Genomic DNA, 23,304 nt, shown 5'->3' on the forward strand with positions numbered 1-23,304 from the left:
GTGACCTGTAGACTACAATTAATAAAGTTATAATAATTACAACAAAAATAGTAATAATATCACAACAACAACAATAATATCATTGTTAACATTTAGTCTACACAAACATTAAACAGTGTCATTATTATTATTATTATTATTATTATTATTATTATTATTATTACATTACTGTATGTTTCCTGCCGAGGAAATTACACATTCCACTGAAGTAAGGTCGAATATAGGTCGAAAATGTCATTATGCATGTCAAGTGTCACACTCCATGATGTAACCCTTTCAGGTTCGAATTCATTAAATGTTTTAGAAGCTTTAATTTGAACATGTAGGCCTATTCACATCCGACAATAGAATAGCTCCCTCTGTTGGTCAAAATAATGATTGCGATTGTTGGCATTGGAAGTAGGCCTACAGGCCTAATGGGGTTGGTTGCTGCTGAAAATATGTTTTTTTTTTTACAAAAAAACAAAACAAATCTATCGTCGGCCTAGTGAAATGTAGGCGACAATGAAAACGTGTGGGTAAAATAACAGGGTCATAGTCATAACTCGCTCTGTTAACTAAACAGGACACTTCAAGAAGACAACATTCTGTGAAGTCAACTCTGAGGAAGTGTGCACATCATTGCACTGCATTTGTCCAAAAACCTTGTCTGTGATCAGCTTCATTGCCTCTGCGAGTTTGGACAACTGCCGGAGCAGGTTCGGGCAGAGAGCACACCTTCCCCTGGCTCTCAGGATCCTCAGCTGTCAGCCCAAACAGGTTTTACATCCTAAATTCAAGTTTCTTCTCTCACCTCACATTTTGTAAGGTAACAACATCTGCAGAACAGTATGAGTGTCTCTACAACTAGAAAAATAACAATTGATTAATTTGAAACCAATTTTCTCATCATAACTGCTGACATTATCCTAAAAATCATTAGTAACAAATATTGTCATTCAAAAGCAAGAGGTTGAATCAATGCAGGTTCCCAGTGAGAATTGAGTTGCCAATTAGCAATAAAGTTAAGACTACTATAGTACTGTGTCAAATGCACAGTAAACTATACAGCATGATATTTGGGGTTTTACTGTATACAACAATACACTTCTCCTGTAAGAATTACACTTCTCCTGTTTGAAACATGTAATACTTTATTTGCAGATTAATTAATTCATTATTATTTGAGCATGTTATCTTCAAGCCGGCACTTTGACTTTCATTCAAGAGAAGTTGACAAGAGACTGAAATGCATTGTTTACCTTTGGAACATACATTAACTATCCTTATCAAAACAACAATGGTCCACATCAGTGCCATATATTTGTCAATATCTGTCAATATAAGGCTCTTGTCCACATGATTCATACAAAGACAGAATCTAGCCTAAGAGAGAACATATAACTTAAAAAAGCAGGTATCAGAACAACAACAACATTGTGGCTTGAGTGGAATGAGAACAGCAAATAAGATGATTAGAGAAACACATGTGACTGTCCACAGTCACATGATAAAAGCATATTGCCTCATACCTCTGCCTTTTAACTGTTCACAATGAAACCTCTAATTTGTAAAATGAAGTCAATTTCATAATCTGGAAATAATGCATGGAAACAAACATAACCCTAAAAATAATAATAACAAGTAGTACTAAATAAATATACTTTGACATGTTTTGAAATGAATTAGACACACGTAGACACAGTTTATTTTTAACCAATAGATTACACATTACTGGATTTGCATTCCAAATTAAAAGCAACAGAATGAATGAAAATTGGACATGTACTATGCTATAAAATCATTGATGTAGGTGGAAGATAGGCTCTCACTCTTCAGATGTCACTTTCATCCCCCAACACTGAAATGGTGTAATGCCAAAGCACACCAAAGCTCCGCTGCTCAGACTTGCATGAAGCATCAGCATCCACTCACATCCGTCAGCTCATGATTATCATTGCAATGAGACACAAACAAACAAAACAATCCCTGAGGCAGTCCATGTGTTATGAAATGCTTCTATGTACCTTGCACTGATGTTGAGGAATGGTGAAGGATATTCTTCTTTCTGGTAGTGGGCATCTGTAGTATGCCAATAAGGAGTTGCAGCAGCTTAAGGAAGCACCAGAGCCTATATGGTTTCCTCTTATTCACAGGTTATTTTGCCATCGAAGCTTGATAGAGCGATGGCAAAGGCCTGCACTGCACACATGGGGTAGCTATAGTCCAGAGTGAAGGCATCGTCTGCTACTCGTCCAAACTGCATCACAATATAGTCCACTAGAACAGAATAAATATAATATTTTAAACACACACAAACAAAAAACAGTTAACATTTACATTTTTGACAGGAAAATGGCAAATTACACTTTAGCTAAAAACTCCCAGAAAGTATACTGTATTTGGGAGTTTTGTGACTTTATTCAACCTTATTCAACTTGTTTTATTCTTAGACTTTTGTCCACCTGTATTGTTTATGATATGTACTAGAAATTAACAATATGTAAGTAATGTAATGATTGCGAATGAGAATTTTTGGTTTGAATCTCTTCTCACAATCCTTGCTGTGGACGATCTGAAAGTTCTTGATGGAGGCCTGTGTGACCCTGCCGTTGAAGTTCAGCACATGGGACGCCGTCTCCTCATTCCACGTGGGGGTCTTGTTGTGGAGTTCGATCAGATTGTCCAACTTTCTATTCTGGAACTTCATCAGTAAACCATCGTTGTCCTGAAGAAATGGGGGTTGAAGAAATGCAGCAACATTAGCTGGGTCATTCCACAAAATAAGTGCCTTTGCCTCCCATTAATATTTTAAGTAGAAATTTGGCACAAATATAGAAATTTAAAAGCCTGTTATATTCAATGAAGTGTCCTTTAATATAGACTACAAAATTCGGATTTTTTTTGTTGCTTTGACAAAGTCATTTCTGAAGATTATTTATTTCATGTGATTAGTGATATATTTACGCATGTCCCTCATTTTAAGGTCAACCCTGTTATGTGAACTGAGCTCTCGTTTTAATAAGGTCAAACTTCCTTTTGAAATATATTTAAAAAAAAGAAACATTTAACATTTAATAGTCAAATCATAGAGTAAAAGCAGGTGAGCTGGTTGTACTCTTTTTGGCCATTTTCTGGTGTTTAGTGGTGGAAAACTGAGCGGGTCGAGCATAACACGTCAACCCTGTTACCCATAGATAGACAGGCTACAATGTAAAAAAATAAATCATTGTGAAGCTTGCAATTGCCACTCCCTTTTGCACACAACAAGCTTCCATTCTCCATGTCACAAGGGGATTTATGGCTGATTTAAGATGATATAACTAGGTAGCGGCAGGTAGCTTAGTGGTTAAGAGCGTGTGCCAGTAAACGAAAGGTCACTGGTTCTAATCCCCGAGCCGACTAGGTGAAAAATCTGTCGATGTGCCCTTGAGCAAGGCACTTAACCCTAATTGCTCTGGATAAGAGCATCTGCTAAATGTAAATAATCAACTCTGTACGGTCAACCCTTTGACTTTATTTAACACATACTATAGTCACATTTGTATTTAAAATCTTGAGATGGGAAAATTTGTTTTTTTATGAAGTTGAACATGTGCTCTTTATGACAGAATGTTACAATTAGGTGAAATCAAGTAATTGTTTTACCAAGTTACACATCTCAAAAGGTACCGAATTGGTGGGACGACCCAGCTGGTCACAATAACAATATGGACAATGAGGAATATTGTGGTAAAAGCAAATCATCAGATACACTGTACTATACTGTATACAGCATGTAACCTCCTACATTTACATTTACATTTATATCATTTAGCAGACGCTCTTATCCAGAGCGACTTATCCTACAAAGATGAAATCATGACAAAGGTCTTTAATGAAGAGGGGTGTTGTTCGGTCCTAATCAATAACTCAGACAGAATGACATCTGTATAACAACGGTTTTCTTACACTGCGAGGTCGGAGGGGTACTCGTTCACTGTCCTTGCCCATCCCTGGGATGATAACGGTCAACCTTCTGGGACCCTTCATTCCCAAGACATTCGTTTCCTATACCCAAAGGTCAAAGAGATAAGAAGCGGAATTAGGAATTACATTTTTAGGGAAGTTGGGTTCCATCATAGATCAATTTAAAATAACATTTTGTAATAACAATCTAATAATGAACAGTCTATGAACTACAGTGGCTTGCGAAAGTATTCACCCCCCTTGGTATTTTTCCTATTTTGTTGCCTTACAACCTGGAATTAAAATGGATTTTTTGGGGGGTTGTATCATTTGATTTAAATAACATGCCTACCACTTTGAAGATGCAACATATTTTCTATTGTGAAACAAACAAGAAATAAGATTTTTTTTTAACAGAAAACATTAGCGTGAATAACTATTCACCCCCCCCACCCCCAAGTCAATACTTTGTAGAGCCACCTTTTGCAGCAATTACAGCTGCAAGTCTCTTGGGGTATTTCTATTTAAGCTTGGCACATCTAGCCACTGGGATTTTTGCCCATTCTTCAAGGCAAAACTGTTCCAGCTCCTTCAAGTTGGATGGGTTCCGCTGGTGTACAGCAATCTTTAAGTCATACCACAGATTCTCAATTGGATTGAGGTCTGGGCTTTGACTAGGCCATTCCAATACATTTAAATGTTTTCAATTAAACCACTCGAGTGTTGCTTTAGCAGTATGCTTAGGGTCATTGTCCTGCTGGAAGGTGAACTGCCTTCCCAGTCTCAAATCTCTGGAAGACTGAAACAGGTTTCCCTCAAGAATGCCCCAGTATTTAGCGCCATCATTCCTTCAATTCTGACCAGTTTCCCAGTCCCTGCCGATGAAAAACATGGTGTTCTCGGGGTGACGAGAGGTGTTGGGTTTGCGCCAGACATAGCGTTTTCCTTGATGGCCAAAAAGCTCAATTTTAGTATCATCTGACCAGAGTACCTTCTTCCATATGTTTGGGGAGTCTCCCACATGCCTTTTGGCAAACACCAAACGTGTTTGCTTATTTTTTTCTTTCTTTCTCTGATTAATGTCCTCCTTGCCTGGTCCGTGATTTTTGGTGGGCGGCCCTCTCTTGGCAGGTTTGTTGTGGTGCCATATTCTTTCAATTTTTTAATAATGGATTTAATGCTGCTCCGTGGGATGTTCAAAGTTTCAGATATTTTTGGATAACCCAACCCTAATCGGTACCTCTCCACAACTTTGTCCCTGACCTGTTTGGAGAGCTCCTTGGTCTTCATGGTGCCGCTTGCTTTGTGGTTTCCCTTGCTTAGTGGTGTTGCAGACTCTGGGGCCTTTAAGAACAGGTGTATATATACTGAGATCATGTGACACTTAGATTGCACACAGGTGGACTTTATTTAACTAATTATGTGACTTCTGAAGGTACTTGGTTGCACCAGATCTTATTTAGGGGCTTCATAGCAAAGGGGGTGAATACATATGCACGCACCACTTTTCCGTAATTTATTTCTTAGAATTTTTTGAAACAAGTTATTTTTTTCATTTCACCAATTTGGACTATTTTGTGTATGTCCATTACATGAAATCCAAACAAAAATCCATTTAAATTGCAGGTTGTAATGCAACAAAATAGGAAAAAACGCCAAGGGGGGTGGATACTTTTGCAAAGCAATGTACATTGAGCAAAAATATAAATGCCACGTGTAAAGTGTTGGTCCCATGTTTCATGAGCTGAAATAAAAGATCCCCGAAATGTTCCATATGCACAAAAAGCTTATTTCTCTCTAATTTTGTGAACACATTTGTTTACCTCCATATTAGTGAGTATTTCTCATTTACCAAGATAATCCATCCACCTGACAGGTGTGGCATTCCAAGAAGCTGATTCAACAGCATGAATATTACACAGGTGCACCTTGTGCTGGGGACAATAAAAGGCCAGTTTTGCCACACAACACAATGCCACAGATGTCTCAAGTTTTGAAGGAGCATGCAATTGGCATGCTGGCTCATGGAATGTTCACCAGAGCTGTTGCCAGAGAATGTAATGTTTATTTCTCTACCATAAGCCGCCTCCAACATCATTTTAGAGAATTTGGCAGTATGTCCAACCGGCCTCACAACTGCAGACCACATGTATGGCGTTGTGTGGGCGAGCAGTTTGCTGACGTCAACATTGTGAACAGAGTGCCCCATGGTGGCGGTGGGGTTATGGTATAGGCAGGCATAAGCTACGGACAACGAACACAATTGTATTTTATCGATGGCAATTTGAGTGCACAGAGATACCGTGACGGAATCCTGAGGCCCATTGTTGTGCCATTTATCTGCCGCCATCAGCTCCTGTTTCAGCATGATAATGCATGGCCCCATGTTGCAAGGATCTGTACCCAATTCCTGGAAGCTGAAAATGTCCCATTTCTTCCATGGCCTGCATACTCACCAGACATATCACCAATTGAGCATGTTTGGGATGCTCTGGATCGATGTGTACTACAGCGTGTTCCAATTCACTGCAGGGGGCAAATGGTGGTCACGCCAGATACTGACTGGTTTTCTGATCCATGCCCCTATCTTTCTTTAAAGGTATCTGTGACCAACAGATGCATATCTGTATTCCCAGTCATGTTAAATCCATAGATTAGGGCCTAATGAATTTATTTCAATTTACTGATTACCTAATATGAACTGTAACTCAGTAAAATCTTTGAAATGGTTGCATGTTGCGTTTATATTTTTGTTCAGTATACTTATAGCCCCTTTACAAACCATTTATAACCCATTTAAAAAATGTATTTAATGGCTTAACTATACCAAAATAATCAGCAGTTTATAAAATACTTATGAACCCTTTGGGAAAACTTTTATAAATGGTTCTTCAATGTACATTTCAAAAGCCTTACGTAAATAATGGCTGCTAATTCTTGGCGAGCGTTGGACATGTCTGGTAGAGCTCTGTCTGGGTGCAGTGCATTATCAAACACTGTGAACTTAGTGCCCAAGTAGTTGGACCTATGGAGTGTAAAGAATCACTCCATTAATTAAATGAGCTTATGAAATGCATGATTACAGTTGCAATAAAACATGTTTTATGGAATTGTTACAGTTTGATCTATGAATGTACACTACTGTTCAAAAGTTTGGGGTCACTTAGAAATGTCCTTGTTTTTGAAAGAAAAGCAATTTTTTGTCCATTAAAATAACATCAAATTAATCAGAAATACAGTGTAGACATTGTTAATGTTGTAAATGGCTATTGTAGCTGGAAACGGCTGATTTTTTATGGAATATCTACATAGGCGTACAGAGGCCCATTATCAGCAACCATCAGTCCTGTGTCCCAATGGCACGTTGTGTTTGCTAATCCAAGTTTATCATTTTAAAAGGCTAATTGATCATTAGAAAAGCCTTTTGCAATTATGTTAGCACAGCTGAAAACTGTTGTGCTGATTAAAGAAGCAATAAAACTGGCCTTCTTGAGACTAGTTGTGTATCTGGAGCATCAGCAATTGTGGGTTCGATTACAGGCTCAAAATGGCCAGAAACAAATAACTTTCTTCTGAAACTCGTCAGTCTATTCTTGTTCTGAGAAATGAAGGCTATTCCATGCGAGAAATTGCCAAGAAACTGAAGATCTCGTACAATGCTGTGTACTACTCCCTTCACAGAACAGCGCAAACTGGCTCTAACCAGAATAGAAAGAGGAGTGGGAGGCCCCGGTGCACAACTGAGCAAGAGGACAAATACATTAGAGTGTCTAGTTTGAGAAACAGACGCCTCACAGGTCCTCAACTGGCAGCTTCATTAAATAGTACCCGCAAAACACCAGTCTCAACGTCAACAGTGAAGAGGTGACTCCGGGATGCTGACCTTCAGAGTTGCAAAGAAAAAGCCATATCTCAGACTGGCCAATATAAATCAAAGATTAAGATGGGAAAAAGAACACAGACACTGGACTTTTTCTTTGCAACTCTGCCTAGAAGGTCAGCACATCAGTTTTCAGCTGTGCTAACATAATTGCAAAATGGTTTTCTAATGATCAATTAGCCTTTTAAAATGATAAACTTGGATTAGCAAACACAACGTGCCATTGGAACACAGGACTGATGGTTGCTGATAATGGGCCTCTGTACGCCTATGTAGATATTCCATAAAAAATCTGCCGTTTCCATCTACAATAGGCATTAACATTAACAATGTCTACAATGTATTTCTGATCAATTTGATGTTATTTGAATGGACAAAAAAAAAGCTTTTCTTTCGAAAACAAGGACATTTCTAAGTGACCCCAAACTTTTGAACGGTAGTGTATATTACAGCATACCTCAACTTTCCAATGAAATTTTCTCCACCCCTTGACAAGTCTGTGGGGTCTATGGAGATCAGGTAATTGGAGGTTGTGCTTTTCTTTCGTTTTCTCCCAGCCAGTAGAAAGACCTGTAAAAACACATAATTAATCCCCTGGACAATGATTCCTGAAATGCATATCATACATTTACATTTACATTTTAGTCACCACTGTATCACAAGTCTGTTATCTAGCCTTAATAATAATGGCGCCGGAGAAGAAGGCTGCCGTTTTACAGCCCTCTAACCAATTGTACTATTATGTGTGTTTTTCCGCGTTATTTGTAATTTATTTTGTACATAATGTTTCTGCCATCGTCTCTTATAACCAAAAAGAGCTTCTGGATATCAGGACAGCGATTACTCACCTCGTATTGGACGAAGATTTTTTCTTCAACGAGGCAGCCAACGAAGGATATCCTACAGACACCCGACAAAGCCCAAATCCCCGTCATTCGCATGAGGAAGAGACGGAGATATCGTGGACGTAGGTCGGGGTGCCTTGTAAGGATCCGACGGCGAGCGAGTAAACTGCCGCTCCCATCAATCCTATTAGCCAATCTTCAATCATTTGAGAATAAATTGGATGATTTAAGATTACGGTTATCCTACCAACGGGACATTAAAAACTGTAATATCTTATGTTTCACCGAGTCGTGGCTGAACGACGACATGGACCACATACAACTAGCGGGCTATACGCTACATCGGCAGGATAGAACGGCTGACTCCGGTAAGACAAGGGGTGGCGGTCTGTGTATATTTGTAAACAACAGCTGGTGCAGAAAATCAAATACTAAGGAAGTCTCGAGGTTTTGCTCGCCTGAGGTAGAGTATCTTATGATATGCTGTAAACCACACTATTTACCAAGAGAGTTTTCATCTATATTTTTCATAGCTGTCTATTTACCACCACAAACCAATGCTGGCATTAAGATTGAACTGAATGAGCTGTATAAGGCCATAAGTCAACAGGAAAACGCTCATCCAGAGGCAGCGCTCCTAGTGGCCGGGGACTTTAATGCAGGGAAACTTAAATCAGTTCTACCTAATTTCTACCAGCATGTGAAATGTGCAACCAGAGGAAAAAAAACTCTAGACCACCTTTGCTCCACACACAGAGACGCATACAAAGCTCTCCCTCGCCCTCCATTTGGCAAATCTGACCATAACTCTATCCTCCTGATTCCTGCGTATAAGCAAAAACTAAAGCAGGAAGCACCAGTGACTCGGTTAATAAAAAAGTGGTCAGATGATGCAGATGCTAAGCTACAGGACTGTTTTGCTAGCACAGACTGGAACATGTTGCGGGATTCTTCAGATAGTATTGAGGAGTACACCACATCAATCACTGGCTTCATCAATAAGTGCATCGATGATGTCATCCCCACAGTGACCGTACGTACATACCCCAACCAGAAGCCATGGATTACAGGCAACATCCGCACTGAGCTAAAGGGTAGAGCTGCCGCTTTCAAGGAGCGGGACTCTAACCCGGACGCTTATAAGAAATCCCGCTATGCCCTTCCGACGAACCATCAAACAGGCAAAGAGTCAATACAGGACTAAGATTGAATCGTACTACACCGGCTCTGACGCTCGTCGGATGTGGCAGGGCTTGAAAACTATTACAGACTACAAAGGGAAGCACAGCCGCGAGCTGCCCAGTGACACAAGACTTCCAGACGAGCTAAACCACTTCTATGCTCGCTTCGAGGCAAGCAACACTGAAGCATGCATGAGAGCACCAGCTGTTCCGGATGACTATGTGATCACGCTCTCCGTAGCCGATGTGAGTAAGACTTTTAAGCAGGTCAACATTCACAAGGCCGCAGGGCCAGACGGATTACCAGGACGTGTACTCCGAGCATGTGCTGACCAACTGGCAAGTGTCTTCACTGACATTTTCAACATGTCCCTGACTGAGTCTGTAATACCAACATGTTTCAAACAGACCACTATAGTCCCCGTGCCCAAGGACTCTAAGATAACCTGCCTAAATGACTACCGACCAGTAGCACTGACGTCTGTAGCCATGAAGTGCTTTGAAAGGCTGGTCATGGCTCACATCAACACCATTATCCCAGAAACCCTAGACCCACTCCAATTTGCATACCGCCCCAACAGATCCACAGATGATGCAATCTCTATTGCACTCCACACTGCCCTTTCCCACATGGACAAGAGGAACACCTACGTGAGAATGCTATTCATTGACTACAGCTCAGCATTCAACACCATAGTGCCCTCAAAGCTCATCACTAAGCTAAGGATCCTGGGACTAAACACCTCCCTCTGCAACTGGATCCTGGACTTCCTGACAGGCCACCCCCAGGTGGTAAGGGTAGGTAACAACACATCTGCCACACTGATCCTCAACACAGGGGCCCCTCAGGGGTGCGTGCTCAGTCCCCTCCTGTACTCCCTGTTCACCCATGACTGCATGGCCAGGCACGACTCCAACACCATCATTAAGTTTGCAGATGACACAACAGTGGTAGGCCTGATCACCGACAACGATGAGACAGCCTATAGGGAGGAGGTCAGAGACCTGGCCATGTGGTGCCAGGATAACAACCTCTCCCTCAACGTGACCAAGACAAAGGAGACCATCTCCCGAGTGGCGCAGTGGTCTAAGGCACTGCATCGCAGTGCTAGCTGTGTCACTAGAGCTCCTGGTTCAAATCCAGGCTCTGTCGTAGCCGGCCGTGACCGGGAGACCCATGAGGCGGCGCACAATTGGCCCAGTGTCGTCCAGGGTAGGGGAGGGAATGGCCAGCAGGGATGTAGCTCAGTTGGTAGAGCATGGCATTTGTAACGCCAGGGTTGTGGGTTCGATTCCCACGGGGGGCCAGTATGAAAAATACAAATGTATGCACTCACTAACTGTAAGTCGCTCTGGATAAGAGCGTCTGCTAAATGACAAAAATGTAAAAATGTAAATGTAATGATTGTGGACTACAGGAAAAAAAAGAGGACTGAGCACGCCCCCATTCTCATCGACGGGGCTGTAGTGGAACAGGTTGAGAGCTTCAAATTCCTTGGTGTCCACATCACCAACGAACTATCATGGTCCAAACACACCAACACAGTCGTGAAGAGGGCACGACAAAGCCTATTCCCCCTCAGGAGACTGAAAGATTTGGCATGGGTCCTCAGATCCTAAAAAAATTATACAGCTGCACCATCGAGAGCATCCTGACTGGTTGCATCACCGCCTGGTATGGCAACTGCTTGGCCTCCGACCGTAAGGCACTACAGAGGGTAGTGCGTACGGCCCAGTACATCACTGGGGCCAAGCTTCCTGCCATCCAGGACCTCTATACCAGGCGGTGTCAGAGGAAGGCCCTCAAAATTGTCAAAGACTCCAGCCACCCTAGTCATAGACTGTTCTCTCTGCTACCGCACGGCAAGCGGTACCGGAGTGCCAAGTCTAGGTCCAAAAGACTTCTCAACAGCTTCTACCCCCAAGCCATAAGACTCCTAAACAGCTAATCATGGCTACCCCCCCACCCCATATTTTACGCTGCTGCTACTCTGTTAATTATTTATGCATAGTCACTTTAACTCTACCCACATGTACATATTACTTCAACTACCTCAACTAGCCGGTGCCCCCGCACATTGACTCTGCACCGGTACCCCCTGTATATATAGCCTCCCTACTGTTATTTTATTTTACTTTTTCTCAACACTTTTTTGTTTTATTCTACTGTTTTATTAAAAATAAATGCACTGTTGGTTAAGGGCTGTAAGTAAGCATTTCACTGTAATGTCTGCACCTGTTGTATTCGGCGCATGTGGCCAATACAATTTAATTTGATTTGAAGTCCACGACTTGGTTTTATGCTCACGTTGGCTCCATCTCGGATTGGTTTCAAAATGACAATAAAACCCCTAAACCTGTCCTCTGGGAGTGCCTCACCTTCTTTTCATTGTCCAGGTGGAGATAGTATGTGGGGTATAGGCCTTTGTCCAAGCCCCTCTGGTCCCGGGTCACCTTGCATTTGACCGTCACCCCCTGCTGGGCTGGCTGCAGAACAAACTCCTCCAGGCTGTCAAACTCAATGTCCGGGGACGGAGGCCTCTCCTCCTGGATGTAGGACAAGAAAAAATATGGTTATCAGCTTATCAGCATCTCTAACCAATGTTCATTTGGGGACCTTTTAGGTCAGAGGATTGCAGAATTGTATACCCCACCCCGCCATCACTGTGTCAAGACTGTGACCTAGCTAACTAAACAGACTGTGACCTAGCTAACTAAACAGACTGTGACCTAGCTAACTAAACAGACTGTGACCTAGCTAACTAAACAGACAGTGACCTAGCTACCTAAACAGACTGTGACCTAGCTAACTAAACAGACTGTGACCTAGCTAACTAAACAGACTGTGACCTAGCTAACTAAACAGACTGTGACCTAGCTAACTAAACAGACTGTGACCTAGCTAACTAAACAGACTGTGACCTAGCTAACTAAACAGACTGTGACCTAGCTAACTAAACAGACTGTGACCTAGCTAACTAAACAGACACAAACCTTTTTCTTCTTCCCTTTTCCCTTTTTCTTTTTTCCTTTTTCTGCCTCTGGGTCAGAATCATCGCTGTCTGATGCTTTGGCTGATAGGAAATAGAACATTAGGGAAATATCAGACAACTTTCCTTCACTGACCAGCAGGAAGACAGTCAAACAACAGAGCTGTATTTAATTATAACTTAAAACACTTGCCTTTCTTCTTCTTCTTCTTGTCCTTGTCCTTGTCCTTGTCCTTGTCCTTGTCCTTGTCCTTGTCCTTGTCTCCCCCTGCTGAGAACATGGATGCTGGGTTGGCGTTCTCCTTCTTCTTTGATTTTGATTTGCTGGACTTGGTTTCTGGTTCGCTGTCTTCACTATCCGATTTGGCTGCTGGTTTAAGAGAATACACTTCAGGTTATGATCATATTACGGTGTACCTACAGTGTTTTTCCAATGGTACTGTAACACTGCAGTGTGTGCTCTTGCAAAAGGGGTGTGAGACTTCTGATGTTTAGACACAAATCATACATGACGATGGGTTAGAGATTTTCAACCACAAAGTCGATCATTATCCCTAAAATTGCAGCAGTTTAAAATGAATACTTAAAGCTATAGTGTTAACGCTTACTGTACCTTTCTTCTTGCTCTTGGAGTCTGACTTATCCTTATCTCCATTTACAGAGAACAGAGAAGCTGGTTCCTTTTTCTTGGTGTCTTTCTTCGATTTTTTGTCAGACTCTTTGTCATCTGAAAAAAGATGTGTGACGAAAATACTATTTCGTTACCAGTGTTATGTTTCAAAAAATAAATAATGTTTTTTTACTTTAACCCCTTTTTCTCCCCAATTTCGTGATATACATTTGGTAGTTACAGTCTTGTCCCATCACTGCAACTACCGTACGGACTCGGGAGAGGCGAAGGTCGAGAGCCATACGTCCTCCGAAACACGACACTGCCAAGCCGCACTGCTACTTGACACACTGCTCGCTTAACCAGGAAGCCAGCCGCACCAATGTGTCGGAGGAAACACTATACAACTGGTGACCGTCTTAGCGTGCATGCGCCCGGCCTGCCACAGGAGTCGCTAGAGTGCGATGGGACAAGGACATCCCGGCCGGCCAGCCAAATTATGCGTCGCCTCATGGGTCTCCCGGTCGCGGACGGCTGCGACACAGCCCGGGATCTAACCCGGATCTGCAGTGACGCCTCAAGCACTGCAGTGCCTTAGACCGCTGCGTCACTCGGGAAGCCGTGAAACTTGTTTATATGTTTTTGTATGTTTTGCACACTGTCTTGTTGTCTAATCTGCAACAGCTTGTTAGGTGATGACAGCATAAGGCTGTGGCCTTCCACCTCGTGTGCAGGACTAGTGTTTCCTTTCACTCAACATTACACTTAAATATCCTACCTAATCCTCTTAAAGCAGGTCTTATTCTTGTTGTCTACTAACACCTTTAAGAAAATTGCTTTCCTATACATCTGCCCACCTTTAGCTTTGGATTTCTTCTCCTTGCCATCTTTTTCAGAACCTTCCTTTGTGATCTTTTTCTTTGTCTTCTTCTGTGGATTCTCTTCCTCATCATCATCGTCGTCATCTTCTGTATCTGAACCTTGGGCAGAAAAGAAGAGTACATTTTTATTGGGTTTTACAGACGTTTTGATGCTGTAACATGCAGTTCACCTTGAGCATAATCTCAGTTATGTTTCTGACTGCTTACCTTTCTTTTTCTTTGGCACGCTTTTAGTTTTCTTCTTTGGCTCATCTTTGGCTTTCTCTTTTTCTTTCCCTTTTTCTTTTTCAGTTTTTTCTTCATCTGCTTTCTTTTTCTTTACCTTTTTTCCATCTATTTGACAAAAATAATGAAAATAAACAACATCGTTAAGAAGATTGAGAGAGGGAAGACCTCCGAAGAAATGTATATGTTTTGAGTGATGGATATATTCATTCATTACATTTTGAAGCGGCACACTATCTCAGATAAAAAATGATTCATTTAAGAATCAACATTTTGGCAGCAAGATGACTTCGTCTGGGTTCTCAGACAGTCTGTTTGCTGCCAAAATGTTGGTGAACTTTTACACAATAATTTGCATGTATCTCATTGGAAGATATGTCATCTGAACTGTGCAGAACAGTCTGTACTTTGAACGGCAGGACTCTCCTCTCCAGACAGGTCATCACTCTTCTTGCTCTTGCTCTTTTTGGGCTTTGCATCGGCACCGTTGGTGGCTGCGCTCGCTGTCTCTGCCTTCTTCTTCTTTGGCTTCTAGAAAGCATTATCTACAGGAAGAAGAGTCAGAGATGAGACGAGGAGAGGAGAGAGGGTCAGACACTAGAGACAGATGACACAGATATGAAGTAAGGACAAAATCCTAATTTGAGATCTACAGTGCCTTCAGAAAGTATTCATACCTCTTGAGTTATTCCACATTTTGTTGTGTTACAGCCTGAATTCAAAATGGATTGAATATATGTTTTTTTCACACCCACCTACACACAATAGCCCATAATGAAAAAAATGAAAACATGTTTTGAGAAAATTAAGCAAATATATTGAAAATGAAATACAGAAATATCTAATTTACATAAGTATTCACACCCATGAATCAATACTTTGTAGAATAACCTTTGGCAGTGATTACAGCTGTGAGTCTTTCTGGGTAAGTCTCAAAGTGCTTTCTACACCTTGATTGTGTAACATTTGCACATTAGTCTAAAAACAAATCTTCAAGCTCTGTCAAATCGGTTGTTGATCATTGCTAGACAACCAATTTCAGGTCTTGCGATAGATTTTCAAGTTGATTTAAGTTAAAACTGTAACTTGGCCACTCAGGAACATTCCCTGTCTTCTTGGTAAGCAACTCCAGTATGGATTTGGCCTTGTGTTTTCAGTTCTTGTCCTTCTAAAAGGTGAATTCATCTCCAAGTGTCTGGAGGACAGCAGACTAAACCAGGTTCTCCTCTAAGATTTTGCCTGTGCTTAGCTCCATTCCGTTAATTTTTTATCCTGAAAAACTCCCCAGTCCTTAACGATTACAAACATACCCATAACATGATGCAGCCACCACTACGCTTGAAAATTTGGAGAGTGATACTGTAATGTGTTGTATTGGATTTGCCCCAAACCTAACGCTTTGTAATCAGGACAACAAAATTGCTTTGCCAAATTTTGTGCAGTATTACTTTAGTGCCTTGTTGCAAACAGGATGCATGTTTTGGAATATTTTTATTCTATACAGGGTTCCTTCTTTTCACTCTCTCAATTAGGTTAGTATTGTGGAATAACTACAATGTTGTTGATCAATCCTATCACAGCCATTAAACTCTGTAACTGTTTTGAAGTCACCATTGGCCTCATGGTGAAATCTGGGTGATACATTGATACACCATCCAAAGTGTAATTAATAACTTCAGCATGCTCCAAGGGATATTAAATGTAAGCTTTTTTTCCCACAATCTACCAATAGGTGCCCTTCTTTGCGAGGCATTGGACAACCTCCCTGGTCTTTGTGGTTGAATCTGTGTTTGAAATTCAGTGCTCAACTGAGGGACCTTACAGATAATTGTATGTGTGGAGTACAGAGATGAGGTAGTCATTCAAAAATCATGTTAAACACTATTGCACACAGAGTGAGTCCATGCAACTTATTATGCGACTTGTTAAGCACATTTTTACTCCTGAACTTTAGGCTTGCCATAACAAAGGGGTTGAATACTTATTGACTCAAGACATTTCAGCTTTTCATTTTTTATTGATTTAGAAAAAATTTGAAAAACATAATTCCACTCTGACATTATGGGATATTGTGTGTAGGCCAGTGACAAACAATCTCAATGTAATCAATTTTAAATTCAGGCTGTAACACAACATGATGTGGAAAAGGTCAAGGGGTGTGAATACTTTCTGAAGGCACTGTACATGCATTACTCTGCCTTTTGTATGAACCATGCATTTATGTCAATGGGAACTGTGCAGAGGTGTAAGGTACTTAAGTAAAAATACTTTAACGTACTACTTAAGTAGTTTTTTGGGTTGTCTGTACTTTACTATTTATATGTTAGACAACTCTTACTTTTACTCCACTACATTCCTAAAGAAAATAATGTACTTTTTACGACATACATGGTGCCGTCTGGTTTGCTTAATATAAGGCAGTGGCTGCTCGCCCATGAGGGCATTAGGGGTGGTGCCCCACTTGTGATTGGTAAAAAAAAAATCTATTTAATTGTACTGTTTTAAATGCTCATAAAAGTATGGTTAATTCGTACAATTTCCTGTTTCAAAAATATATTGTTCAAAACAAGCTGTTCAGTTACTTACTACACTGCCCCCCAGTGACTCCCAGCTCCGTGGGTGCATAGGTCATGCGAACATTGCTTCGACTGTTTTGCCAGCTATTTGCTACGAGGGGAAACTGCCCCAATGAAACCGCAGGATTTGATAGCATAAATTAGAACAGCACAAAGTAAATGGACCATCCTGGGGCGCTCAAATGAGTGTCCGTTCAGTCAGAACTTCTGGATCTGCTCTAGTATCCCTTCCCCAATGAGTCTATCGCAGCCAGACATTTTACTTCCGCATGTGAGACAAGATCTGCTCTATCAGGTACAGATGGCGCTAAATCAAAAAGCTAATTGTAATTAACTTGTAAATAAATAATCATAACAGTCATAGGAGCCTGGGATCTGATAAACCAGACAATTACATCCAACAAGAGTCGAAGGACAGAGGGATACACTAGCTAGAACCTTCTCCTTGCGGATCTGGTAGGACAAAAAGCATGGCCAATGTTATTGTTCCCCCCTGATGTTGTTTATAAGGTTCTGCTGTAGATGACTGGGTGACATGTTGTGCGGATTAAAACAGCATACAACTGGGTGTATCACAAAGCATGATCAAATGAATTAGCCAGCTAGAGTAACTTTGAGAAACATTTAGAAATATAGTGGTTGATTATTTTGTAAAATTAACCCGTAAGCTATCTACCTTTGATAAGCAACTAGCTAGCTATAGCTAGCAGGTGGCTTGCTAGCTAGTTAGCTCCCATGCCAATTTCAATTATTTCTAAAGTAATATCTGACTAACTCAGAAATATGATGTTATTTCAGAATGAAAGTTAACTGGCTAGCGCATCATGATTTGTAACATTATGTTAGCTAGCTATCCCCAGTTAGATAATGTGTTTTCACTTATTGCATGTGCATGCTTGTTGCGTTCTCCCTGGAGCACTCGTTCTTTCGTGAGCTGACTCCTTGTTCTAAATAGTATAATCTAATCTGTTCAAAATAGTGGCAGCCTGTGCAGTCATTCGGTGTGTCATTCATGTGTGTCATTCGTTTTTCTACATGCAAAAGTGAAGGCTGTTGTTCAAATGCACAGATCGCTTTTCTGTATATATCTTCTCAAGGAAACTACCGGTAGTTAAAAAACTATTTCTGTCATGCTGCTTTGTTGACAACTCCAACCACGGGTATTCAGACAATCAGTGGCCACCTCTGATATAAGGAATTTGAAATTATTTTTACTTTTGATACTTAAGTATATTTAAAACCAAATACTTTTAGACTTTTACTCAAGTAGTATTTTACTGTGTGACTTTCACTTTTACTTGAGTCATTTTCTATTAAGGTATTTTTTACTTAAGTATGACAATTGGGTACTTTTTTCCCACCACTGGAAATGTGTGCGTAGGAGCATGAGGATTTTAGTGACTTACCATTCAAAAGACAGTGGAAAGTGCAAGCAGAAAGGTATGGAGACAGAAACAAATCAAACACTGTACATTTCAAATCACATTACTATAAATACAGTACACTTGATTATCCAAAAATGCATATTTTCTTAGTACAGAGTTTCAAGACATTCTCTTAAAACCGATTTGCTTTCAAAAAGGAAATACTGATAAATTCATTAAGGTTTTCATTTGGAACAGATAGTAATCATTAGAATATTCTAGTTAATCCATTTTATGTAACCTGTTCTAATGACACAGTGACCAAACAAACTGGTCAGGACTGAGAGAATCACAGTCAGCTGCCTCAGTCACGTTAACATGTTCCGTCACATCCAGTGTTACAGAGGTTATGTAGTTGTATACTAGTGGTAGTAATAGTGCTTTAGAGATTTACAGTAATAAACAGTTATATCAACTACAGAAGGCTGCTCGGGAAAACGAGTATTGAGAGGAATGGTTCTGGACCTTTAAATCAATGCAAATGTTATTGAAATTGGGCAGATGTTTTCTTCTCATTGCAGTTGGAAGTGCACTGGACAACCCAACTCTATTCAAACACAAGTACATACAGCTTCTCTCCCAATCAGTCCCATGTCCCACAGTAACCAGACAGTTGTCCCACTATATGAGCCTTGCTCTGGTATTATGTCAACCAACCTCCCAGAAATCCCTTTCAACACACCACAACACACCACAACACAACACACCACAACACACCACAACACAACACACCACAACACACCACACCACACCACACCACACCACAAAACAACACACCACAACACACCACAGCATACCACAACACACCACAACACACCACAAAACACCACAACACACTACAGCATCCCAAGACACGAGAATAAGAAGGATGTCAGGTGCTGTGATCCTGCTGGTCATTTGAACACTGACTGACGAAGTGTAGCGATGGATGTCCACAGTAATCCCATTAAGATGTGGCTCTAATTCTGTCCTCACCTCAGACAAGCTGTCACTTGAGTAATGGCAGCCTATAGACAAAGCCGTCATGCAATTTCGAGGGGGGAAAACCGATGACCAAATTCATTGCATCAACTGCATCAATATGTTAAAGAAACAATATATTTCATATTTTTGTATCCTTCAGATGGGTAAATCCTCCCCCCTCAGTATTAATGGACATGAGGCCTCTGCCAGTGGGGCAGAGAAGCAAGAGGCAATTGATCCACTCTCATCTTACCACCTGTCGGTTTTTCACCATGACATGATAACCAATGACAACCACAGTCCATTAACAACACTCTTTCTTAAATAAATCTGGGTAGTATGTCCATAAAATAGGAGGAGAGACATGATTGGTTGTTTCATGAATGACAGTCAACATAGAACCCCCTAACCCCCCAAGTCTTTCCCACATTACAGCACATTTATCCCAGAGCCTCCACACAACCCAGTGGCTAATTCTACATAACCAGCACTACAATGCACGACAGGCCAGGCTGGGGGAAATCAGCCACTTTACAACTGTAACAATACCACAGCAGCATTCTGTTGAAATAATCTGATTACTGGTAAACTGGTCTTCTATCCATTGAATTGTCTAACGATCTAGAGGGCAATAACCTTAAGTAGTTCATCTTTATTCATCTAAACACCATGACAGTATATCTGAATCAAAATGCTACATCATTTTTTTTTCTAAGTTCATAAGAACCATCACCATTATTCCTTCTCTCTTGCATCCTTTCAACAACAAAAGCTCTTCAAAACACAGTTTCTATAACGTTACCTTCTCTGCAGACATTGTGTGGCCAGTGACTTCGGCTCTAATAAACCTCAAACTCCTCTTTACCAAAAACGTTCTTAGTAAAAAAGGAAGACAAAAAGAGGCAATTCAATGCAATGGAGGTTAATAAAGAGAGTGAGGAGCCTTTGACTCAATGGTTCACCATCAGCAGAAAGTTGCTAATAGGATTTATGTGTAAAGCCATCTGTTCTTCAGAGACAGAGACATGTCAACAGGACGAACCAACATGGCGTGGGAGGAGGGGTGAGGAGTGTGTTACGAGTACATAGAGGACAAGCACTGGTCCACTATACACGTGTTGACACCCCCCTCCTGATGTAATGGCCGATGTGACTCATAGCCAACCAACTTTGTCTCGGACACACCAATTTATTCTCACAGGACCAAAGAAATGACACAAATAGACATGTATATTTTACCTTCTGTGGAGTGGAGTCATCTTGAGACCTGTGGAATACATTTTGAAATAGCATGACACTTTTGAATAATTCCTTTTCTCAGACACTTGTTCTGGCTTGACAGAGATGACATTGTGATGAATAGAGCTGACATTATTTATTATTCTTCATGAAAGAGTGTGATGTCTGTTCTACAAGAATGCATATCTATTGAATTGCACACTCCTGAACACAGCCCAGCAGAGGTTGGTTTGTGCCATTATGCTTATTGGTCGGCCCAACGCATCACCGGGGGTACACTGCCTGCCCACCAGGACACCTACAGAACCCGATGTCACAGGAAGGCCAAAAAGATCATCAAGGACATCAACCACCCAAGCCACGGCCTGTTCACCCCGCTATCATCCAGAAGGCAAGGTCAGTACAGGTGCATCAAAGCTGGGACCGAGAGACTGAAAACCAGCTTCTATCTCAAGGCCATCGGACTGTTAAATAGCCATCACTAGCCGCCTTCCACCTGGTTACCCTACCTCCCGGTTACCCTACCACCCGGTTACTCAACCCTGCCCTATATACATAGACATGTAATCATTGGCCACTTTAATAATGGAACACTAGTCACTTTAATAATGTTTTACTGCTTTACTCATCTCATATGTATATACTGTATTCTATTCTACTGTATTTTAGTCAATGCCACTCCGACATTGCTCGTCCTAATATTTACAGTGCATTCGGAAAGTATTCAGACCTTGACTTTGTCCACATTTTGTTACGTTACAGCCATATTCTAAAATGGATTAAATAAAAAAAATCCATATCAATCTACACACAATACCCAATAATGACAAAGCGAAAACAGTTTTTTTGAATTTTTTGCAAGTGTATTAAAACCAAGAATCAGAAATACCTTATTTACATAAGTATTCAGACCCTTTGTATGAGACTCGAAAACTGAGCTCAGGTGCATCCCTTTTTCATTGATCATCCTTGAGATGTTCCTACAACTTCATTGGATTCCACCTGTGGTAAATTCAATTGATTGGATATGATTTGGAAAGGCACACACCTGTCTATATAAAGGTCCCACAGTTGACAGTGCATGTCAGAGCAAAAACCAAGCCATGAGGTCGAAGGAATTGTCCGTAGAGCTCAGAGACAGGATTGAGTCGAGGCACAGATCTGGGGAAGGGTACCAAAACATTTCTGCAGCATTGAAGTCCCCCAAGAACACAGTGGCCTCCATCATTCTTAAATGGAATACGTTTTGGAACCACCAGGACTATTCCTAGAGCTGGCCGCCCGGCCAAACTGAGCAGTCGGGGGAGAAGGTCCTTGGTCAGAGAGGTGACCAAGAACCCGATGGTCACTCTGACAGAGCTCCAGAGTTGCTCTGTGGAGATGGGAGAACCTTCCAGAAGGACAACCATCTCTGCAGCATTCCACCAATCAGGCCTTTATGGTAGAGTGGGCAGACGGAAGCCACTCCTCAGTAAAAGGCACATGACAGCCCACTTGGAGTTTACCAAAAGGCACCTGAAAATCATGTTTTCGACTGCACTGGGCATTTAAGAAGAAATAGGGAATTATTTAAGAAAAGTGCAAGGGTGCTAATATACTATATAATATAATTAAATATACCTTTAAAGTGGCAATCAGCAGGTGAAACAATAACTAAGCGGCCTCACCGCCCCTGTTTCTGTAAAAATCTGAGGGTTGGGGCTGAAGAAATGTAACTATTTTCAAATTCATAGACAGAACTATGGATGCAGGGACTGATCATCCATGATATCAACACCATGTTTTACAATGTTTTGATGTTATATAGTGTTTGTTTACATTTCCTTTGTTTACAAACATTTAAGTAAAACAAGTTTATATTTTGGGTTCTGATAGGGTACAACAGTTCAACTAAGCTCATGAGGCATTTATAAGTTATATTCTTCAAGAATCAATGGGTACATATAATTAATTTAAAAGTCCAACAATGGATGTAGCAATTGCAGATTTAGATATGCACCAAGATCTTACCTGCCATCTGTCCAGACTGCTCTGAGGATATCCTTCTGGAGAGGCATGAGTGCTCTGAGGAGAGTTGTAGGAATCAGAGGAAATGATAATAGCTGTGTTGTAGGACTGGATGGTTGTATCAGAGGAAATGACAGTGGTTGTATTAGAGGACTGGATTGTTGTTCTGAACATATTTCAAAAGGGAGGGAGGAACCCTTCTAAAGAACAAATTAAGAACAAAATCATGTTTTTGTTGTAGGCATATGATTTAAAAAATATATGTTGACTTCTTCATTAATGTTATACATTGATTTACAGTATGTGTTTTTCAATTGTAATGATTGTGCTTAATCTTTCTCTGTTAATAGATAAAGGCATGTACACACCAATGGAGGCTGGTGAGGGGAGGACCGCTCATAATAATGGCTGGAACGGTGCGAATGGAATGGCATCAAACACATGATTCCGCTCCAGACATTACCACAAGCCCATACTCCCCAATTAAGGTACCACCAACCTCCTGTGGTACACACATATGCAGACAGACAAATGCAGGCATAAACACAAGCTCAGA

The 23,304-nt window shown here is 41.0% G+C and overlaps 1 protein-coding gene and 1 long non-coding RNA gene across 2 annotated transcripts; both read right to left on the reverse strand.

The window, feature by feature from the left end:
- Positions 1-1,135: 1,135 nt before the first annotated feature.
- LOC121575830 (tubby-related protein 1-like) lies at positions 1,136-14,575 on the reverse strand. Its single transcript, XM_041889121.2, has 11 exons — positions 14,522-14,575; positions 14,291-14,413; positions 13,437-13,550; positions 13,017-13,193; positions 12,828-12,907; positions 12,213-12,380; positions 8,265-8,377; positions 6,844-6,952; positions 3,931-4,029; positions 2,536-2,707; positions 1,136-2,259 (listed from the first exon to the last, which is right to left on the reverse strand). Exons 4-11 carry the CDS (start codon positions 13,102-13,104, stop codon positions 2,126-2,128), a joined length of 963 nt encoding a protein of 320 aa, XP_041745055.2. The 5' UTR covers positions 13,105-13,193; positions 13,437-13,550; positions 14,291-14,413; positions 14,522-14,575; the 3' UTR covers positions 1,136-2,125.
- A 32-nt stretch (positions 14,576-14,607) lies between these two features.
- Positions 14,608-20,471, reverse strand: LOC121575829. The gene is made up of 3 exons (XR_006002383.2): positions 20,305-20,471; positions 14,947-15,070; positions 14,608-14,647 (listed from the first exon to the last, which is right to left on the reverse strand). It is a non-coding gene; the product is annotated as an uncharacterized LOC121575829 (long non-coding RNA).
- Positions 20,472-23,304: the final 2,833 nt, after the last annotated feature.

Source organism: Coregonus clupeaformis, chromosome 10, assembly GCF_020615455.1.
Source record: "Coregonus clupeaformis isolate EN_2021a chromosome 10, ASM2061545v1, whole genome shotgun sequence".
In the NCBI taxonomy this organism is placed as follows: Eukaryota; Metazoa; Chordata; class Actinopteri; order Salmoniformes; family Salmonidae; genus Coregonus; species Coregonus clupeaformis.